At 44.1% G+C, this 21,438-nt stretch overlaps 1 protein-coding gene across 3 annotated transcripts; it reads left to right on the forward strand.

The window, feature by feature from the left end:
- Positions 1-397: 397 nt before the first annotated feature.
- On the forward strand, positions 398-14,134 carry LOC131400723 (holocytochrome c-type synthase). Of its 3 annotated transcripts, XM_058535431.1 has the most exons (8): positions 398-536; positions 1,097-1,240; positions 3,936-4,087; positions 6,424-6,572; positions 7,761-7,880; positions 10,525-10,611; positions 11,234-11,387; positions 13,049-14,134. In XM_058535431.1, exons 2-8 carry the CDS (start codon positions 1,129-1,131, stop codon positions 13,064-13,066), a joined length of 792 nt encoding a protein of 263 aa, XP_058391414.1. In that variant the 5' UTR covers positions 398-536; positions 1,097-1,128; the 3' UTR covers positions 13,067-14,134. The 3 variants fall into 3 exon arrangements, with proteins under 3 accessions (XP_058391414.1, XP_058391413.1, XP_058391412.1); XM_058535430.1 differs by lacking the exon at positions 13,049-14,134 and having other exon boundaries at positions 399-594; positions 11,234-12,773; XM_058535429.1 differs by lacking the exon at positions 13,049-14,134 and having other exon boundaries at positions 399-536; positions 11,234-12,773.
- Positions 14,135-21,438: the final 7,304 nt, after the last annotated feature.

Raw genomic sequence — 21,438 nt, forward strand, 5'->3', positions numbered from 1 at the left:
AAGGTCTTGGGAGCCGGAACCTTGTTTTGTTCCGAGTTGGCCACGGTTCTGGACACCTACTGGTGTTTCTTGAGTCATTACTACAATTAAAACTGACAGAATACAATTTTCAAGATAGAAATTTTAAAACTAACTCCTCCAAAGCAACCCCTCTGGGGCTTAAAGCATTTCCAGTCGAGAGCCTCACTTCGGGGGAAGTCTCCCGCCCCGCCTAAACTCTCCCAGCCCGCTCTGGCCCAGAGGGGCGGGGCCAGAGAGCGGCCCTCGTGCTTATAGGTCGAGGCGGGAGAGGGCGGGGCCCACTCCTTCGTGTTGACGGAAGCCTTTCCTCTTCAGCCTGCGCCCAGCCGCCCGCGCGCCCGGAAGTCCCGCCTTCGGAAGAGGAAGTAGCGGCGCGTGTGAACGCCGGTGGTGACCGCGGCGATAGCGGTGACCGAGCGGGGGGAAGGTGGCGGCGGCGGTTAGCTGCCGCTTCGGGCCGAGTTGACTGTTAGAGGCGGGACCGGCCGCCCGGAGCAGCCCGGGGCAGGAGTCAGGTGCGGAGGGGCGGGCTGGCTGAGGTCGGCGGCGTCTGGGATCCCAGGGCTGGAGCAGGTGGGACACGCGGGGACCTTGTGAGGAAGACTCTGTCCGCGCCCTGCCCTCTTCCGTCTTTTCCTTCCTTCCTCGATTCCCTTTTCTGCACTGCACTCTTCCCAGACTTCCAGCCCCCCGCTAAGCCCTGGGGCCAGGGGTCTAGTCTGGACTCAGTGGGCCTCCCCTCTCCCATCCAGATCACCACCTGGAACCCCCTGCCCCCCCGGCCTACAACTTCTCGCTGTAACATGGTTTCTCAGGGACCTCCTCACCTCACCCCCCAAATCCACACACTCTTAGAAAGGTGCACCCAAAGAGTGGTGTAGATTTCACACTAGTGTTTCCCAAAGAGGTAATATATTAAAGCTAACCCTCCCAGTGGATACCCTACTGGGTGGATTTTCTTAAGGATGACAAGGAGGAAGAACAAGGGTTGGCCAGATTAAGAATAGCAAGGGAGTAGTCAGATCCCAGTCTTCAGCATTAATCTGTCTCTTTGCTTTGGCATGTGTGAATTTAGAATTGTCTGGATTCAGCTCTGGGATTCCAATCATGGGTTTGTCTGCCTCTACCCCTGCTGTTGCGGTTCAGACCTCAAATGCTTCAGATCATCAGACAGCATCTCCACCTTCAGGATGTCCAATGCATGAAGGGAAAATGAAAGGTAATCAACCTTTTGTCTAGAAAATAAAAACAAAAGAGAGGTCTCAAAAGGATTTTAAGGAAGAGGCAGTATAGCATGCTAGTGAGGCTCCTAGGCCTGGGAGTGAGGCAACCTGGGTTTGGTCCTTATGTTGCTACTTACAAGATATGTGACTGTAGACAAGTTACTTCTCTAAGTCCTTACCCATCATATGTAAGATGAGGATATAATAATATTATTTCATAGGGTTATTGTGACGATTAATTGAGATAATGCATGAGAGTGTAGTGATTGCTCCATACATCAGCTCTCATCTCCCAAAGTTTGCCTGTGTCTACGTCAGTGGTTCTCAACCTGGGGTGCGATCCCCCTCTCCCCAGGGGACATTTGGCAATGTCTGGAGACATTTGTGCTTGTCACAACTGAGAGGAGAGGGTGCATGTAGTGAGTAGAAGGCAGGAGTTCTGCTAACCATCCTACAGTGCAGAGTGCAGCCCATAAACAAAGAATCATCTGGCCCCAAATGTCAAGAGTGCCCAGGTTGAGAAATCGTGGTCTAGATCTAACTGTATTTATCAAGACCACTTTACTCCTAGGTCCATTGCAGTTCTCATCTATGTAAAAATAAGTCATCACCTGATGGACTTGCTGTTCGTTCTTTAGGTGCAAAGGTGAGAATGGGAAAGCTGTTTTTCATTTTTAATTTGTCCATATCTGCTTTACATAGTTTATATGGCCTGAATCAGCCTGATATGTGACTTCTTGTTTCAAGATGTGAGAGGAGGAACCAACGCAGCATGCTTACTGAGTGCTAATGCTTCCTTGCGTTGTAGTAGTTCTTCCCCTTGGTCGGTCAGCAGGGATTTACTCGCTGCCCACTCTGTGCCAAGCACTGGTAGGTTTTGTTTTCGCACTGAGAGAACAGTAATGTATAAAACAGACAAAAATCCTTTGCCTAGGGAGTTTACATTCTCATCCTCGTTATCCTGTGTGGTAGGTTTTCTCATTATTTTATAAAGAAACTTACAAGTCACACAGCTCGTAAGTGGCAAAGCCAGCAAAAACTGTGACCTTGGACAAGGACAGATCTGGTGCTCTTCCAGGATTTCTCTGTACAGGAAGAATTGAGACAGATTCAGAGGAAGCAGGTGTGCTCCTGCTCTGAGGGGCCCCGGGGAGATACAGAGCCCTGTCTATGGTTTGATTTCATTTACTGTGTGTCCAGAAGAGCTGTCAGTCAGATTTATTTGCCTTAAAGAACATGGATATTTGTAGGAGTTTGAAGGGGCTAGTGGTTATGTAATATGAAAAATGTAAACAGTATTTTCTTTCTAACACCCAGCTGGGATCAGTGACCCAGAAAAGACTGGCACTTTGAATGGTAGAGAGGAGAGGAGGTATAGCAAGTCTCCCTTCACCACCAAAGCGGACAGCGGGTCCTAGGGAATGAGGGTCTGGAAGGAGAAGCAGAAGAAGGGAAATGAAAGTGGACTTGTCTTTTTCACATAGGGCATCCAACATTCAGTGTATTCCCGGTGTTACTGCTGCTGCCTGAGATGAGGCTTCCATTACACAAGCAGCTGTCTTCCTGGGCCGTAGCTCTCCTAACACCTGCCCCCTCTCCTAAGTCTTAGACCAGCTTCTCAGTCCCCACATTTGCTTCCATCAGCATCCTGGATCCTTGGGCACTGACTGCCCTTCTTGCTGCTGCTCTCATAGTTTCAGGCCTTCCCTTCTAAGTGGCATCTGGATCCTACATGGATTGTGCAACATTTTCTTTTCTTTTTTTGTGAGGAAGATTAGCCCTGAGCTAACATCCGATGCCAATCTTCTTCTTCTTGCTGGGGAAGATTGGCCCTGGGCTAACATCCATGCCCATCTTCCTCTACTTTATATGGGATGCCACCACAGCATCACTTGATAAGCGGTGCGTCGGTGCACGCCCAGGATCCGAACCTGCGAACCCTGGGCCACGAAAGCGGAGTACGCGAACTTAACCCCTGCGCCACTGGGCCAGGCCCGGAACATTTTCTTTAATGTCTGCCTTTTCTTGTTAAACTCTTGCTGTCTACTGATGGGGAAGAGAACCTTAGCCAAGTGCTAGTTTTCTGTACTTTGTTTTAGTCCTGGAGCAAAGCACAAGCAGAGTGGCGCTCTGACTTTACTCCAGTAGCCTTTTGGAAAGCTCCTCTGCTCATTTTCATCTCCCATCCCCAGTACCTGAAAGTAGCCTTCAGTAACGAGAGCCTGACTTCCTGTGCCCTAGTTGGGGATGGGGCTTGTCTAGAACTTGGGGAGAGAAAGTCAGGGAGACCAGGTGAAGTGTGGCCCGGCCCCACTTAGGTTCCTCGTAACAGCTCACAGCTTGAGTCTAGGCAGGTACCTTCTAGCCTTTTATTAAAACCATGGCATGGACAGTATGTTCTCTTGCAAATGTCGAGTGTTTTTGGTTTATTTTTGCTAGGGGCATGACACAATAAGAGAATAGGCACCTGTTTCTCTTTCAAAGGGAAAGTAAATGTATAGAATCTTCTCTTGGTCTTTAGGATATTAGAATGTTAGCTAGCTTAGCTCTTGGCAGCTTTAGACAGTAGAAACCTGGCTTTGCCTGTGGTGGTAATCACTGGTCAGAAATTCAGCTCTTTAGGGCCCTGACTGAGAGAACCAGATGTCCTGCCTTTGTGGTGTCACTGTTTTTATGCTTGATTTATTTCAGGCTGTCCAGTGAGTGCAGAGCCATCTGACCCAAGCCGTGAGAGTAAAACTAACTCTGTGCCTGCCCACCAAGATCGCGCCTACGAGTACGTCCGGTGTCCCATCACCGGTGCCGTGGCTGAGAATAAGGAGAACCTAGATCCTTCTAATCTGGTAATCTGCGCTCGGCCCCTCTTCTTGGAACTTTTTATGCGGAGATGCTTTTACGGCTTCACAAGACAGACTACAGACTGCTAGTATTGATTCTTCTGTCCTCTTAAGAAGTCTGATATTCCATCTACAGTGAAAATCTAGAATGCGTTACTAAGTGTAGTTTCAGAGAGCGCCTGAGAAGGAAAGTGGTGATCACGAAGTGCTCCAGACCAGGTTGACCGGGAAGCAGCCAGGCCAAAGGGATATTTCCTCTTGGGATAGTGACTAGGTGGTAGGCGGGAGATTCCATTAGGAGTGCCGCTAGAGTGAGTAAAGGTGTTTCTGGTCTTGGGAAACCTCGTAGGCACACTGCAAGATTGAGGTGCTTCTTCAGGCACAGCTGGGTGCCAGCCTGCACGTGAGTCACTGGGGTGGTGCGGCATCACAGGGCAGCCAGCAATGGAATGCCATCAAGAAAGCACAGACAAGACAAGCGTGGCTTCACTGTATTTGTGATAGTCAGCCAACGTAGGGAATTGAGTTTTGCTGTTTGGAATCACACTTGAATGGAGGGACAGACTCAGGCCTGGACTTGAGAAGGCCACCGGGTTATCAAAAGTATCTAGAAAGCTTGGCAAACCAGGCAACATTTGAGGGAACTAGACATATTTAGTCTGGAAAAGAAAGGGTGTGTGAGCTGTATATATATAAGAATATATATTTTAACATATATATAACAAAACCATAGACTGGGTGGCTTGTAAACAACAGACGTTTATTTCTAACACTTCTGGAGGCTGGGAAATCCAAGATCAAGGTGCTGGCAGGTTCAGTGAATTTAGGGCAGACATAAACATTCAGTCTATGGCATTCAGTACAGATGCTGTCAAGCTATAAGGAAATTGCTGTGTTGAGGAAGAAAGTGGATGAGGTCAGGGTTTCTCGGCCTCAGCACTATTGGTATCTGGGGCTGGATGATTCCTTGTTGTGGGGCTGTGCTGTGCACTGTGGGATGTTGAGCAGCATCCCTGGTCTCCACCCACTGGATGCCAGGGGCACCCTCTTTTCTCAGTCGTGACAACCAAAAATGTCTCCAGACATTTCTGAAAGGCCCGTGGTACACTATTGGTCTAGATCATCCCACCCTAGTGCTCCTACACTCTTTTGGAGTCCTACACTCTTACCCCATGGGATTGTTACGGGTAGTGAGAATATTAATAACAGCAAACTTTTCTTTTGCTCACATCTGTAGCCCTCGTGCTAAGCACATGTTCTCTCTTGTAATCCTCATAACAACTCTATGCAGCCAGCAGTGTTAGTGTCCCCATTTTAGAGCTGAAGATAGAGAGAGAGGAGGCAGTTTGCCCCACATCACTGAGCTAGGAAGTGGCAGAGCCCAAACTGAATCCCCATCCGTCTGCTACCTGTGTTCGTAAACACACGGTGCTGATAATGCAGGTGAAATGCTTGATACGGTGTCTAGCACACCTGGCTCTTCTGGATGCCGTCATTCTAACCAGGGGCCATGTTGTGACTGAGACTTAATGTGCATCTTCTAGAAAAGCCTTCATACTTTCAACACAAGAAGAAGTTCTAAGCCAGTGCTTCTCAGCCTGGGGTGATTTTGCCCCTGGGGGGACATTGGTTGTCATAGCTGGGCAGGAGGGGTGCTAGTGGGTGGAGGCCAGGGATGTTGCTAAATATCTTACAATGCTCAGAAGAGACCCCCATAACTAAAAGTTGTCCTGCCCCAAATGTCAGTAGTGCCAAGGGCAAGAAACCCTGATCCAGGCTAAGTGTCTGCATAATGGTATTGCTGCCCCTTGTGTCTGGGAGAAAGGATTCTTCTCCTCCTTCTAGTCTGCCACTGTGGGCACGTCCATACTCATCTATAACGGATTCAGCCCAAAGGCTGAAAGCATAAGCAAGATCTTAAAAGTAAAGAATATTTAAAAAGTAAGTGTTGGTGTACGTATATTTTATGAGACTTTTCCTTAGAAGAGTGAACAGTCATTTTTGAAAAGCCCATCATAGAAAGGTTTTTAGAAATGCCTGCAAATCATGATGTTAGTTTTTATTTCTTAATCCTTGAGGAGAAAGAGATCGAAAATTTAACCACAGCATGTATCTACCATTTATGAGAACTTAAACTGTTGGAAAAACAACTTCAGTACTCTGACTCTTCAAAACAGCCAAATTATGTGAGAAGTCTGAAATTTTGATGTCATTGGTTTAATTAGGGAACCTGTGCCTTATGCGTGATATGTTGCTTTCTAGGAAGTGGTTAATTGTATTGCTTGGTTCTACTTTTTATCAGATTTCCAACATTTAAAAAAAGTTCTGCTTATTTTATTTAGATGCCACCACCTAATCAGACACCAGCCCCTGATCAGCCATTTCCACTATCTACTGTGAGAGAGGAGTCGTCCATTCCAAGAGCAGATTCAGAGAAAAAGTGGGTTTATCCTTCTGAACAGATGTTCTGGAATGCGATGTTAAGGAAAGGGTAAGTGAGTGAGCATGTTACTGAGAATATAAATATGCTTGTCAAATTCATCTAAGAATTGAATGTTAAAGATGTTTTTATCCCCCAAATGTACAGTAAGTTTTTATAAGTTAATTAGTTTATAAAACTGATTTTTCAGGCTTATCAGAATATAAGTGCAAGGCCAGTATATTAGTCAGGATTCTCCAGAGAAACAAAACTAACAGGTTATGTATGTCTTTACATAAAGAAATTTGTTATAAGGAATTGGCTCACATGATTATGGTGGCTGAGAAGTCTCATGATCCATAGTCAGCAAGCTGGAGACGCAGGAGAGCTGACATGTAGTTCTCGTCTGAAAGCCAGCAGGCTGGAGACCCAGGAAGAGCTGATGTTTTGGTTCGAGTCCAAAGGCAGGAAACAAACCAATGGCCCAGCTCAAAGGCAGTCTAGCAGAGAAGTTCTCTCTTGCAGGAGGCTCAGCCTTTTTGTTCTGTTCAGGCCTTCAGCGTGTTAGATGAGGCCTACCCACATTAGGGAGGGCATTCTGCTTTACTCAGTCTACCCATTTAAATGTTAATCTTATCCAAAACACCCTCACAGACACACCCAGAATAATGCTTAACCAAATGCCTGGGCACCCCATGGCTCACTCAAGTTGACACACAAAATTAACCCATTATAGCCAGTAGTAGTTAAAAAAAAAAAAAGAAACACTATTATATAAAAAGAAAAAGTTAAGGAATCATTAATCAGTGGTACTAACTGAAAAAATATCACCTTAAAAGTAGTTGGTTCCTGGGCCAGCGGTTGAGTGTGCACGCTCCGCTACTGGCGGCCTGGGTTCAGGTCCCGGACGCGCACCGACGCACCGCTTCTCCGGCCATGCTGAGGCCGCGTCCCACATACAGCAACTAGAAGGATGTGCAACTATGACATACAACTATCTACTGGGGCTTTGGGGAAGGAGAAAAAGGAGGAGGATTGGCAGTAGATGTTAGCTCAGAGCTGGTCTTCCTCAGCAAAAAGAGGAGGATTAGCATGGATGTTAGCTCAGGGCTGATCGCCCTCACAAAAAAAAAAAAAATAGATGGTTCCTTGATATTTGTGTAAGTCTGTTTTTTGGCGACTCACTGAAATGAATACATAGATTAACTTTATGGCATCATCAGTAATATTTGTCAAATTTTATGCAATGTTCTTTCCTAGGTGGAAGTGGAAGGAAGAGGATATTAGTCAGAAAGATATGTATAACATCATTAGAATTCACAATCAGAATAATGAGCAGGCTTGGAAGGAGATTTTGAAGTGGGAAGCCCTTCATGCTGCGTAAGTATGTTTGGGATCTTAAAAAACATCCTTCCATCACCTTTCTTATTTCATATCTACTTTCTAGTGTTTTGACATTTTATTCAAACAATGTACTATTCTAATAAACCATTTGAGGTAGCAGGCCTGTTCCAGTGACCATTGTGTGACAGACCGCCCCCACTTAGCGGTGTACAACAGCAACCGTTTAATTATGCTCATGGGTTCGGTGGGTCCCGAGTGCAGAAAGGATAGAGCAAGGATAGCTTATCTCCACTCCCCAATGTCTGGGGCCTCAGCCATACTCAGTAGTCAGGAATGGCTTGACAGCCATGGGCTGAAATCCTCTGAAGGCTGGATCATTTACTTGTCTGGCAATTGGTGCTGGCTGTCAGCCAGGACATCTACCCACAGCTTCTAAATGTGGCTGCTTTGGCTTCCTCCCACCATGGTGGCCAGATTCCCAGATTTAGAGTTTGAAAAAGCTCCAGGGAAGCTGCATCTCCTCTGATGACCTAGCCTTGGAAGTCCCATAGTGTTATAAGTCTGCTCAGATTCAAGTGGAGGGGCCATAGACCCCACCTCTCAACGGGAGGAGTGCCACAGTCCATTGAAGGCACAGCACATGGGATGGGAGATACTAAAATGCCCTCTGCCCCAAGGGAGCTGGGGAAAAACAGTTCTGTTCGCTCAACAGCATTTATTGATTCCCCATTAGGGCTAAACTTGGCACATGGGCCTTTTTCTCAGGGAGAACAGGTAAATGCAGTCTTGTGTTTGTTAGTGTTGATGGGCCATCAGTCTGTTCAGAGCAGTGGTCCCCACACTTGAGCTGCATCAGCATCACCTGGAGGGTTTGTTAAAACACCGAGTGCTGGGCCCCACCCCTGGGGTTTCTGATTCAGTAGGTCTGGGGTGAGGCCCAGATATGGCATTTCTAGAACAGTGCTGATGCTGCTGGTTTGAAGCCTCCACTTTGAGAAGGGTAGGGGGCGGGGCATGTCTGCACAAAGAGCCAGATTGTATTATCATTGGTGGCTTACATTTTAAATTCATGGCAGAGTGTGATTGATTAATTTCTTTTTTTTTTTTGTGAGGAAGACTAGCCCAGAGCTAACATCCGATGCCAGTCCTCCTCTTTTTGCTGAGGAAGATTGGCCATGGGCTAATATCTGTGCCCATCTTCCTCTACTTTATATGGGACGCCGCCACAGCATGGCTTGACAAGCGGTGCATTGGTGCACGCCTGGAATCCGAACTGGCGAACCCCAGGCCGCTGAAGCAGAGCACACGCACTTAACCTCTGCGCCACTGGGCTGGCACCTGATTGATTTATTTCTTGACTAAAATCCACCTAATGATGTTTTAAGGTGTTCTGTTTGTTTTAATATGTAGACTCTGAAGTTCATTAGTCACTCCCTGGGTGTCACTGGCTGGGCACCAGGCCTGGGATGGGTGCATGTGTGGGGCAAATGACGCTGCAACCATGTTTCCCCTCTCAGTAACCCATAACTGGCAGCAGTCATCCTCCTGGTTTGCTAATGAGGGGACCCACAAGCATCTGCAGTGACTTATGCTGCAAGTGTGCTATAAAGCCACCTGCTAATTACTTGTAGCGTGATTATGGAGCAGAGAAGAGAGAAAAGGAAATTTCAGTTGGTTGGTTTCAACTCCCTTCTAGTCATTTTCCAGAGTTCCATCAAAATTAAGTCGGTCTTTTAAAGACACATGCTATGGCCTCCAGGAGAAAGTCTGCTTGGGTTGAGTTTACTTCTTTGCCTGTGACCCTCTTAAGAAGAGATGCTAATGAGCAGTTCCCAAGGGGAGAAGTAAAGCAACTCAGATAGTCCTCCCATACGGGTCCATTACCCTTGGGTTGTTTAGAGAGACCCATCAAGGCTGAAGCCTGTCTTACCAATGAGAGCAGCTGCCAAGATAGGTGGCCTCCTGTATGTACCACCTCCCCCTCCATCGGGGACACAGCTGTGTTCCTCATGTGTAGGCCGACTAAGCTTCACAAGTGCAGGGCTCAGAGGGTCTTGTGTGTGATGCTGCTGGACCCCCAGTGCCAGGAAGCCGGCTGGCTGGCACCTGGGAAGTCCTCACCAAGGGTCTGCGGAGAGAGGAAGTGGATTTTCTAGCCAGGACCTTGCCACCTGTCAGCTTGTGTGTCGTTACTTTAAGAGCTGGTCCAACACTAATTACATTAGTTTCTAGGGATTCATCCAGCATTTTTCTTTAGAAAGGCTGTTCATTGGTTTCAAATGAAAGAAGAGTATAGGATTTTCTTATATTCATTTGAAAAATCGTAGCTGCTGTATGCAAAAGAAGCATGGTACCCAATACTTCACATTTCTTTTTTTCCTGGGAATTTGCCTGTCTCCTCGCACCCAGTAGAAAGGCCCTATTTCCTGACTCCTGCAAAGAGCAGTGCAGATATTCAGAAGGAAGGGGGAGGAGTGGAATGTACCTGATCCAGAAATAAAGAACAGCAGTTTTAATGAATAAGGATATTTCTTGGAATGTTTTCGAAGTTGCCTTTCTCTGTAAATATGATATTATGTAAAATGCATACAGAAAATGTATATTGTTGAGAAACTGCAAATCATATTTTTCAAAGGAAAGAAAATATTTTAATGGAGTTTTCTCATTTGGGGATTTCTAGGGAGTGTCCTTGTGGTCCCTCACTGATCCGATTCGGAGGTAAAGCAAAAGAGTATTCACCGAGGGCAAAAATTCGCTCCTGGATGGGGTGAGTGTCGGGGCAGAAATGTCCTTTTACATTTCTCAGGTCAGGGTCTGCTTTCTCTTGGCACCGAAACCAAACAGTCTAAGAACTGCAGTGCCGTCTTCCAGAACTAATCAGTGTTCACCTTTAGATTCCTTCCTCTCCCTGAAGTTGGCCTGTCGGTGGGCAGATTTATTAGGTTCCATGGGTTGCATCCTAGCTAATTAGCATGGGATTGAATTGAGTTGTCTCTGTGTTCTTGGATCTGTCCTCTTATTTCTCCCGTGATTGATCTCTTTGGTCTGTGCACTTAGCCTTCCTCCTCTGTCTTCCAGCATGGTCCGATTCTTAACTCACACCTGGATTTCCACAGTATCTCAGCCCACCTCCCTGGCCTGGGTCCCTCTCCTGTTCCCTTGTTCCTTTGTAGACAGACAAGCTATCTCATCTGATTTGGGCTCATCACGGTTCTTCACCACCTTCCTCCAGCTCTGGAGATGAATTTTCAGTCTCACCTCCCCAGTTCAATGTTTGACTCTGAGAGCAGGCATTTCCATGCGCTGCTTCTCCAACTTTCTCACTGCTGAAACCAGAGATGAACACACCGCAAACGTTTTTAACACTCACTAGCATGTTTTCATTCCAGGTATGAGTTGCCTTTTGACAGGCATGATTGGATCGTCAACCGTTGCGGGACAGAAGTCAGATATGTTATCGACTACTACGATGGCGGTGAAGTTAACCGGGACTACCAGTTCACCATTCTGGACGTCCGGCCCGCTTTGGATTCACTTTCAGCGGTATGGGACAGAATGAAGGTTGCCTGGTGGCGCTGGACTTCATAATTACTGCTTTGTTGGAGATGGGAAAATATAAACTATTTTTTTTCTGAGTGATGCATTAAACTGTTTTCCCCAAACTGAATTGCACTCATGATGTAATGGGAACATCAAGTGGGTAATGACACCGTATACTTCACTTAGCGAAGGATCCCATGCACCATGTTCTTTTGAATTCCGTTTTTACCTTGCAGTTTATAGCACATCATTTTAATTTTCCTTCCTACTTAGCCCAAGTGGGCAGCAGTCCCTTAGTTTTTTCTTTAACTGCAGTATTGCCTGTGGATTTAATCTAGAAAAGTCTGAACGACCTCTGAAAAAGAACTTTTCTTACAATGTGAAGAGAGCTGCTTTTTTCTTACTGTTTTCTCATGAATACTTGAGATGTAGACCTGAAAGCCCACGTGATGCTCAGGAGCTTTTACCTGGCCAAACATTTTAACTAAAACTGTTCATTACAAATAAGTAGTTATGCTTTTTAAAAAGTTACCCACATTTCATTGTCCCTGCGATATAGTAGTGACCCCTGAAGAAGAGGCGCAGGTATACACTGGACATGCACTCAGCAAAACTAAGGCATGTCTTGGCTCTCCAAATTCTCATTTAGACGAATTTTTCAGACTGGACCTTGTTATAGAATAGTTTCAACTCCCCCATGATTTGATGATGCTCGTGCATTGGAATATATGTTTTAACTTTTAAAATATTATTTTAATTCCCATTGTTCTCTTATGTAACTCTGCTCCCAATAAGCAGGTCTCATTGTCCCTGGTGTTTGACAGGTTATCTCACCTTTGAGTCCCATTCCTTCTCCTGCCTGAAGCCTTTCCTGCAGTCAGCCTAATCTGAAGGTCTGGCTCAAGTCACGGTGCTAGGGACCGTCTCTCTCTAAAACATGATTATATTTTGTTGAGTGTTAGAATTCACAAGAAGAGTATTTTTCCCAGTGTAGAATGTTTGCATCCACTCACTGCCTCAGTGCAGATTTTTTTTTAAGGGGGCTCTAGGTTTGCCATTGAAATTCTTTTCAATCCATAAACTGGTTGTTTTACTTACAGCAGCATGTTACAAATGACTGTTGGTTTTTTTTTTTTTTTTAAGCATTGATAATATTAACACCTTTAATTTATCCTGAATACTATAGTGTTAAGTTAGTAGATGGAATTGGCAGTCTGGAGTGATTAATCTGGTATGCATTTCTTTGTTGTGTCATTTTAGTTTTGAACTGAACTATCTGAACTGTTGTTCAGTTTTGTGTGGCATTTTAAAAATTCAGTAACCTTAAACTCGTCTACCTTTCAAAATATTTGTATATTTTAAAATAAAATAAAGCTGATGGTGAATAGGTTTTGAAAATCTAAGAGTAACTTTATATTTAACAATCGTTTCTTCAGACTAATCTTTACAGAAGTAATGCTATCCTCTCCCAGTTAACAGTGGCCATTTTCTCATCTGTTAATCACATATTTTTAAACTACTGAGGGAAATAATTACTGTTGGCATTTTTTTGTCCTAAGTGCTCTTGAATAAGTGTAGAAGGATAAGATATTATTATGAGAAACAAAGTGTTGTAACTGGAAACTGAAAATTAAGCCATAGGCAGAGATTCACCCCTTCTATAGAGCTGTACTATTTCTTGAGAAAAACAACCTCTGAAGTAAACTGTCAAGCGAACCTGATGACAAGATCACCCTTCCACCACTCCTGGACAAGACTAGCCTACTGGATATCAGAGATGTTTTGTGTCTGGATTATACTTGATCATATACAGGGATCAATACTTCTCTGCTCTTATAGGAGATTTCATTTATAAATTGAAATTCACTTTGGATATTCTCTGGGGTCTTACACTAAGCCTTTTGTCTATGGAAATAGCACTGTTCAGAATCAGAAGAAACTACTGTACATTAGGCTAAGTATTAGCAAACAAAATGGGAGTTCCAACTGAGATTGTATATTAAAATATAGTATGCCTAGTAGTTCCTTAGCTAACATCTATTCATTAAATGTTTATGTACACTCTGCATCATACTTGGAATACAGAAATGGAAAAGGTGTAGCCTCTACTTGCAGGTACTTGCAGTCTGATGGAGGACAGTCTATAAATGAAATGGTAAGTTCTAGAATTCCAGTTTAAAGACAGCCTAGTGGTAGTCTAGGGGGTGTAAGTTCACTTAAGTATTTTTGAATATATGTTGAGTATATAGTTACCAACTTCTTTACTGAGTCACCAATATGGTTTACCCTCTACCAGAGTAATTCCTCCCTAGCTAAAGTGGAGCAATGCCCATTTCATGCCTTACCTCTGCGGTGACTATGAGACTTGGATCATTTATGTCTCCATGGGCTTGAGGCCCTGTGTGGTGATCAAGAATGCATGTCCTCGAAAAGATATCTGCACTCCCGTGTTCATTGCAGCATCATTTACAGTAGCCAAGACATGGAGACAACCCAGGTGTTCACTGACAGATGAATGGATAAAGAGAATGTGCTGTCTATACACAATGGAATATTATTCAGCTGTAAAAAACAAATCTTACCATTTTCAACAACATGGATGGACCTTGAGGGCATTATGCTAAGTGAAATAAGTTAGAGAAAGACAAATACCACATGATCTCACTTATATGTGGACTCTAAAAACAAAAAACCAAGGTCATAGATACAGACAACAGATTGGTAGTTGCCCGGGGGGTGGGGGGGGGAGAGCAAATGCGTGAAGGGGGTCAAAAGGTACAAATCTCCAGTTATAAAACAAGGAAGACACAGGGATGTAATGTACAGCATGGTGACTATAGTTAATAATACTGTATTACGTATGTGAAAGTCGCTAAGAGTAGATCTTAGAAGTTATCACAAGAAAGAAAAAAAATTTTGTAACTTTAAGGTAATGGATGTTAACTAGATTTACTGTGGTGATCATTTCACAATATATACATTGAATCATTACATTGTACACCTGAAACTAATATAATGTTGTATGTCAATTATACCTCAATAAAAAAAAAAAAAACGTATCCCGGAGGCAGATGGCTGATTAGAATAGTGGCTCACCACTTGCTGTGTGATTAATATCTCTGGGCCTCAGCTTTCTCGGTCATAAAAAGAATAATAGAACCAATTGTTTTAGTCTGTTTGGGCTGCTATTACAAAATACCATCGATTGGGTGGCTTATAAACAACAGACATTTATTTCTCCCAGTTCTGGATGCTGGGAAGTCCAAGGTCAAGGTGCAGGCAGATTCGGTGCCTGGTGAGGGCCTGCTTCCTGGTTCACAGATGGCCATCTCCTGGCGTCCTCACATGACGGAAGGGCGAGGGAGCTCTCTGGAGTCCCTTTTATAAGGGCATTAACCCCATTCAGGAGGGCTCCACCCTCACGACCTAATCACCTCCCCAAAGGCCCACCTGGTAATACTATCACCTTGGGAGTTACATTTCAGCCTATGAATTTGGGGGGACACCGACATTCAGACCATAGCTCTGACCTACCAGAGTTGTTTTGAGGGTACTATAAGATGACACCTGAAAGCACTTAGAGCCCGCAGGGAGGAGATGCTCAATGAGTGTCAGCCATCACCTCTTCATCAACAAGGAAAGGGAGATTCGAGGGCAAGGATGGGAATAAAAGAAGTACTGGGACTTAATACACAGCCTACCATGCTCTGACCTCCTCCTCCCGAGAGGACTCTGTCTAGAGGGGGAAGAGCAGGGTCTGCTCCTGATTTGGGTTAATTGTAAGGATTGGCAGGCACTTGGGTGGTTGCTCTAAGCAGGGTCATGTTATCTAAACTCACTAAAGAGAAAAGGTAGCAGTCTTTGACCTTTTAAAAAATTAACATGGCATGGTGACGTTTGGTTTACTTAATATGCAAGTCCCACTTGACAAAAATAAAGATTATAATTAGGCACTTGTGCTTCCTAATCTAAAATGTGGCTCATTGTGTCCTCAAGATCACAAAGGTATCCTCCTTCATAAAAACTTAATATGTATCCAGATTCAAAATGGCTATTACAAGGTTATGTTTACTGCAAATCAAAGAGCACCAAAAATTATTTCAAAAGTGATGTATTCCTCCTAACTTAAGGTGAAATTTTCAAAATTGCATAATTTCTTAGACATACAGTGTATTAAAGCAAAGTATATCAGTTATCCATTCCCCTCCCATAACAGAAATAATACATTTGTTACTGTGGTGGAGGTGAAGCCACCGTACCTTCAATAAAATTCCACGCCACTTGTGTAAGTGGTAATGCGTCTACTTCATGCTTGTGTACTCTAGTCCCTTGTTTTGAAGAGTAAGCCGACAGCACTTTCTACTAGGTATTTAACATCACACAGCAAGTATTCTAATGTTTTTGTGGAATCGTTCCAGGTGCTGGAGCGAACGTTCAAGTTTCTAAGGCGAGTTTCTTCCTGGGGAGCCTATATCTACTTGGGGGATGAGGCATGGACACATGGGTGCTATCTTACATTTATAATTAGCTTTTATTTAATGCTTTAACATACAAGGTCATGTATGATGGGGGCCACAGAAACGATAAATATTGAGTGGTGTAATGTAGGAATTGCGAGAAGAGGGAAGACTTCACAGTAACGGTTGAGTGGAGTCCTGAAGGATGATAAAAGGTTATTATTTTGGAGCTCTGTGCAGAATCATCATTTAAACACTTTGCTATTCCTTCTACATTTAGAATGAGTTAAGTGGCTAGTTCCTGTGGCCCTTCAAATGGCTGAGTATGAAATGTTATCAGGATGCTTTGGCTGCAAGTAACAGAATCCCTTCTGGGACTTACCGCCACAACTGCAAGGCTGGGTCTGCACCTGGCCAATTCCACCTCTCTGGACATGGTTTCCTTCCATGCTCAATTTCAGCTTCATTCTAATTAGGGCTGATTCCTTTCATCATCATCAGATGGCTCCTAGTTGCTGTCTGAGATTGACGATCCTTGTTTACAGCCAGTAGATATGAGGCGGGGTGGGAGGGGGCAAGTCTCCCACAACCATGGAAAAGAAGGCTTCTCTTCAATCTAATTGGGCCAATTTAACACTAGGCCTGTGTGCAGCTGCTCCGCCCCTTTACATTCCCAGGAGAGTGCTTCATGTTTAGATTAACCCAGACGAATCATTTGCAGTAAACTGCAGTGCCCACTAGAGGAGTATTTCACTATTAATTTAAAAATCCCATCCTTGGTCGTCATTTCGTTTAGGTATTTTTCCTTCATTTGAGCCCCTTTCTTAGGCCAGGGTTTGAAATCTGGAGATGGCGGCTAATGTAAGGGCAGGAGGCAGGACTGGAGTCTTCACTTCTGCGCTGATTCTCTGCATTAGCTAGGGGATTTTGGACAATCACTTTAGGGCTGTAAGCCTCACTTTCCTCAGATTATTTCAAAGGTTCCTTTCAGACCAGAATTCTAGGTCTTATGTGGCCTATTCCTCTCATGTCCAGATGGACTGGGTCATGCTATGTTTTAGGCTGAGAATTTTTAATCTAAGGGAAAATAATGTGGTTTAAAAGTGTACTCCAAACTAGCTTTTACATAAAGAACATCAGTAGATGCACTCAAAAGACCTACACTTCAGCTAATTCCTAGTTAACCAGTGCTTTCCGTTCCTTCCATAAAATGTGTTGGCTTAGAAACAACCCAAATGTCCATCAACTGATGAATGGATAAACAAATTGTAGTATATCCATACGATGGAATATTATTCAGTCATAAAAAGGAATGAAGTACTAACACATGCTACAACATAGATGAGTCTTGAAAACATTACGCTAAGTGAAAGAAGCCAAACACAAAGGGCCACGTATTGTATGATTCCATTTATAACAATGTCCGTAATAGGCAAATCTATTGAGGCAAAAAGTAGATCAGTGGTTGCCACTGCTGGGGTGAGGGGGGAATGGGGTGTGACTGCTAATGGGTGTTGGGGTTTCTTTCAGGGGTGATGAAAATGTTCTAAAATTGATGGTTGCACAACTCTATGACTATACTAGCAACCACTGAATGGTACACTTGAAATAAATGAATTGTATGGTATGTAACTATAGCTCAATAAAGCTATTTAAAAAAAAATGTGCTGGCTGATCCCTACAGCTAACAGATCCCCACTCTGCTCCTATTAATTGAGTAGTCAGTTTACCAAGAGCCATAACTTTTATTTTAATTAAGCAAAACAAAAGACAATGCAATGTAAATTCATAAACATAAATGCCAAGTCTATACATACTAATGAATAAGAAGGCTGTAAAAGAGAATCACTAAAATATTACCATGAACCTGGAAAAGGTTGGGAAAATCTTATAAAAATCCAGAATAATTCTTTGTTCGCTGCTTTGCAATGGATTCTTAAATTTGCTGTAAAGAAACTGGAAGAGGAATGGTAGATGATGGCTATGGATGAGGTCAACGTAAGAAGGATGAAGTGGCCCTGCTGACCCTCCTGTACCCAGAGAAAGAAACAGCCTTGGCTCCATGTTGAAAGACTAGCAAACGATGTATGTTTATGTGCTTTCAGTGAAAATGTAACACCTAACCAAATTATGATTTCCTGTTTCATCTGACTTAAAAAAAAAAATGATTCCACATTGTTTAGGCAAAGTAGTGCATTAGAGCAGCACTTTTCCCCCTCCACCTCTCTTTTTCGTGCTTTCTCTAGCTTGATGCTTCTCAAATTTTTGTGTAGATCAGAATCCCCTGGAGGATTGTTGGGTCCCACCCCCCACCCCCAGAGTTCCTGGTTCAGTAGGCTCATGGGGCAGGAATTTGCATTCCTCTCGGGAGCTCCCTGGAGATGCTGTTGCTGCTGCTCCAGGGACTGTGATTTGAGCTTCACTTTCCTCTCTCATCCTTTAAATCCTTTGTACTTCTACCTGCCCCCATCTCTGCGGTGCATTTACAATCGCCACATATTTACATAGCCATGAGTCAAATCCAAGTAGGAAATGTGAAAGCGAATCAAATGTAAATGCCACGTTTCCAATTTTGCTTATTCCCGTTTCTTCCCTAAAGTCCTCCTGCTCCCCTCAGTTCTGAATGTTGCATAATCTCACTTTTGTTTTGTTTTTAATAATGAAAACCTTTCCTTTGAAAGTTCATCTTCTCACATGACTTCTGTAGGTGATGACAATGGGGTGAAGACAATGGCTCCCCAACTGGGTCACAGAAAACCTCCCTTAATTCTGTGTCTTCTACATGAATCGTGGTCTCAAAAGGAAAATGCTTTCATGGGGGCCACTCACTTGAGCTGCAGAGGTGTTCTGGGTTGTCTCTGCTGCTTGAGCTTTGCTCGCCATATTAGTCTGCTAGGGCATAACAAAGTGCCACAAACTGAGTGGTTTAAACAATAGAAATTGATTCCTCTACAGTTCTGGAAGCTACAAGTAAGATCAAAGTGTAGAGCCATGCCCTAGGGAAGGTGCTAAAGGCGCTAGGGAAGAATCTGCTCCAGGCCTCTCTCCTAGCTTCTGGTAGTTCCTTGGCTCGTGGGAGCAGAACTCCACTCTTCACATGGTGATTTCCCTGGATGCATGTCTGTCTCTGAATCCAAATTTCCCTTTTCATTAGGACACCAGTCATACTGGATTAGGGCCCACCCTAGTGACCTCATTTTGACTTGATCATTTGCAAAGACCCTATTTCCAAATAAGCTCACATTCACAGGTACTGGGGGTTAGGACTTGAACATCTTTTTAGCGGACACGATTCAACCCATAACATTCACATTTGCAGAATGGTCGTGAAAAGCCTCACCTAGGGCCAAGCCAGCTAGTCCCTCTGGCATCTGAGCTCTGTCACTGCTGATTGCTCCACTGTTTTTGTTTGCACACTTTGCTCAGCAGTGACGTTGCAAACCACCACTGGCTTGGTCTCTAGCAAGTCTTTGCCCTCCTGCCAAACTCAGATGTGCTCATGGCCGCAATGGCATCGTCTCCTCCACAGATGGGAGAGCAACTGACGGACGCCTCTTGGTGGGAGGTGAGAGGGAGGGCAAGACACCGTGCTCATCCCCTGCAAAGCATCAGGAAGGAAAAAGAGCCAGGTAGCTCATTTGCCCTCATGCCCCTCTTGTGACTGACTTTCTCAAGCAGATCCTGGACCCAGACGCTTGATCTTGGACCAAGTAAAATGATAGAACTTTAAGAAGGCTCTGAACACTGACTTGCCATGTTTCTTTCCTGTAGGAAGAAGCATGTTTCTAATTCCTTCTCTAATTCATTTTACCCTTGTAGAGACCCACTCGGAACCCCAGAGTTGGCCTAAAGACTATTTTAAGCTGAAGACATTTGAGATTCAACAGATGCCAAAAAAAAAAAAAAAAAAAAAAAAAAAGCCTTCTCAGAGCTTCCCTTATCTGACTAAAAGCAACTTCTGGGAAATGAAGCTACCATAAATCCCCTCTCTGGGGGAGTTTTATGGTCCTGAAGGAGAGGGAAAAACCACTCATACCTGTAGACAAACATTATCACAAACTTTCTTATCTCCCGTCTCTTCTCCTAAAAACCCATTTGTCTTTCTTAAATAAACCTATTTGTTTTTCTCATAGAAGCTGTTTCTCCCCCCTCCCTTTTCTCCACTAAGGTAGAATTATAAACCTTTAACTTCAACCCTTTAGGAAGCCAGCTACTTCTTTTGTTGGCTCCCGTTATGCATATGAAATACATCCTTTTCTCCTATTAAGCTGTCTTTTGTCAGTTTAACTCACAGGGCTCAGGTAATAAACTTAAGAGGGTAGGAGGAAAGTTTTTTCCTCCCCTACACCCTCTAAGCAAATGCAGGCATCTTGTTTGTATGGAAACAAGAAATAGCTTTGCCCCACTAGTGGACAACGGAATCTTCCGTCCTCCTTTCCATTCATTTGCCCAATATTACATTTTAATCTTGGAACTAGGCAAGAGGACAAACACGTTAAAAGGTAACACCAGAGAAGTGGTGACTTGGAAGTAAGAAGACTAAAAATATGGCAGAAATAGAAATACAGAAAGGAAGAAGAAGAGTATGGGAAGAAAGTGGATGGATGGGTGGGTAGATGGGTGGATAAAGGGAGGGAAGGAGGGATTCATCTATTCATTCATTTCTTCAACAATTTACAGATTGCCTACCATGTACCAGCCACTGGGATGTTTGCTGCATTTGTGTGTGGCACTTGGCAGCATCTGCTGCCATTCTCACAGTGCAGGACATAGGAATGACCATTTTATTAGCTGAGGGGTCTTCAAAGGCAGATCTGGACTTGTCTTTATAACCCTGGAGCCCAGCACTGGAGCCCCTGCCAGATATTCATTGGATAGATGATTGGATGAACCCATCAACCAATCTGCTGATCTAATGGAGTCAGCACAATGGCTGTTGTGGCTGTTTGAAGCAAGGGACAATCTGAAGACAATGCCAGACTATAATTAAGCGCAAGTAATCATAATTAATTGCTATGTAAATGATATAATTATTAATTATATTTCACTTAGGAAAGTTCAATTACTAAATCATGCCCATTTTCCCCCATGTTTTGCTATCCAAAACTCCCCAGAAATCAAACTTACTTTGGGCCTTTATTAATTTTAGCTTCCACTTCTCTTACTTCAATGGGAAGTAGGCAGGGGGCCTGGGGCCCTCAAGCGCTCCCGTGCAGCTGCGGTCATCACGGAGCCAGGAGCTCCTCCCCTGGGGAAGACTCAGCTGAGCACCCCTTTCCTTCATGAGAGAGACCCAGGGCTCCAAGAAGCACAGAGCTTTGTTCACTCTGCTCCAAATTATCCAGATGGCAGGTTGGCACAGTTGGATGGCCTGCCACCAAATCCTGGTTCTGCCACCTTGTAGCTGTACGACCTTGGGCTACTCATTTGTTGTCCCTCTGAGTCATTTGTGCCCTCTGGAAAATGAGGATAGGCATGGTTCTTGTCTACTGCTTGGAGGGGTTAAATGAGTTAATGAGTAAAACACTTAGCCTGGAGCAGATGTTGTTAATAAATGTAAGTTAATAATAGTATCTGCACTTTGCAGCAGAGCATCC

The sequence above is a fragment of the Diceros bicornis genome, chromosome X, assembly GCF_020826845.1.
Source record: "Diceros bicornis minor isolate mBicDic1 chromosome X, mDicBic1.mat.cur, whole genome shotgun sequence".
In the NCBI taxonomy this organism is placed as follows: Eukaryota; Metazoa; Chordata; class Mammalia; order Perissodactyla; family Rhinocerotidae; genus Diceros; species Diceros bicornis.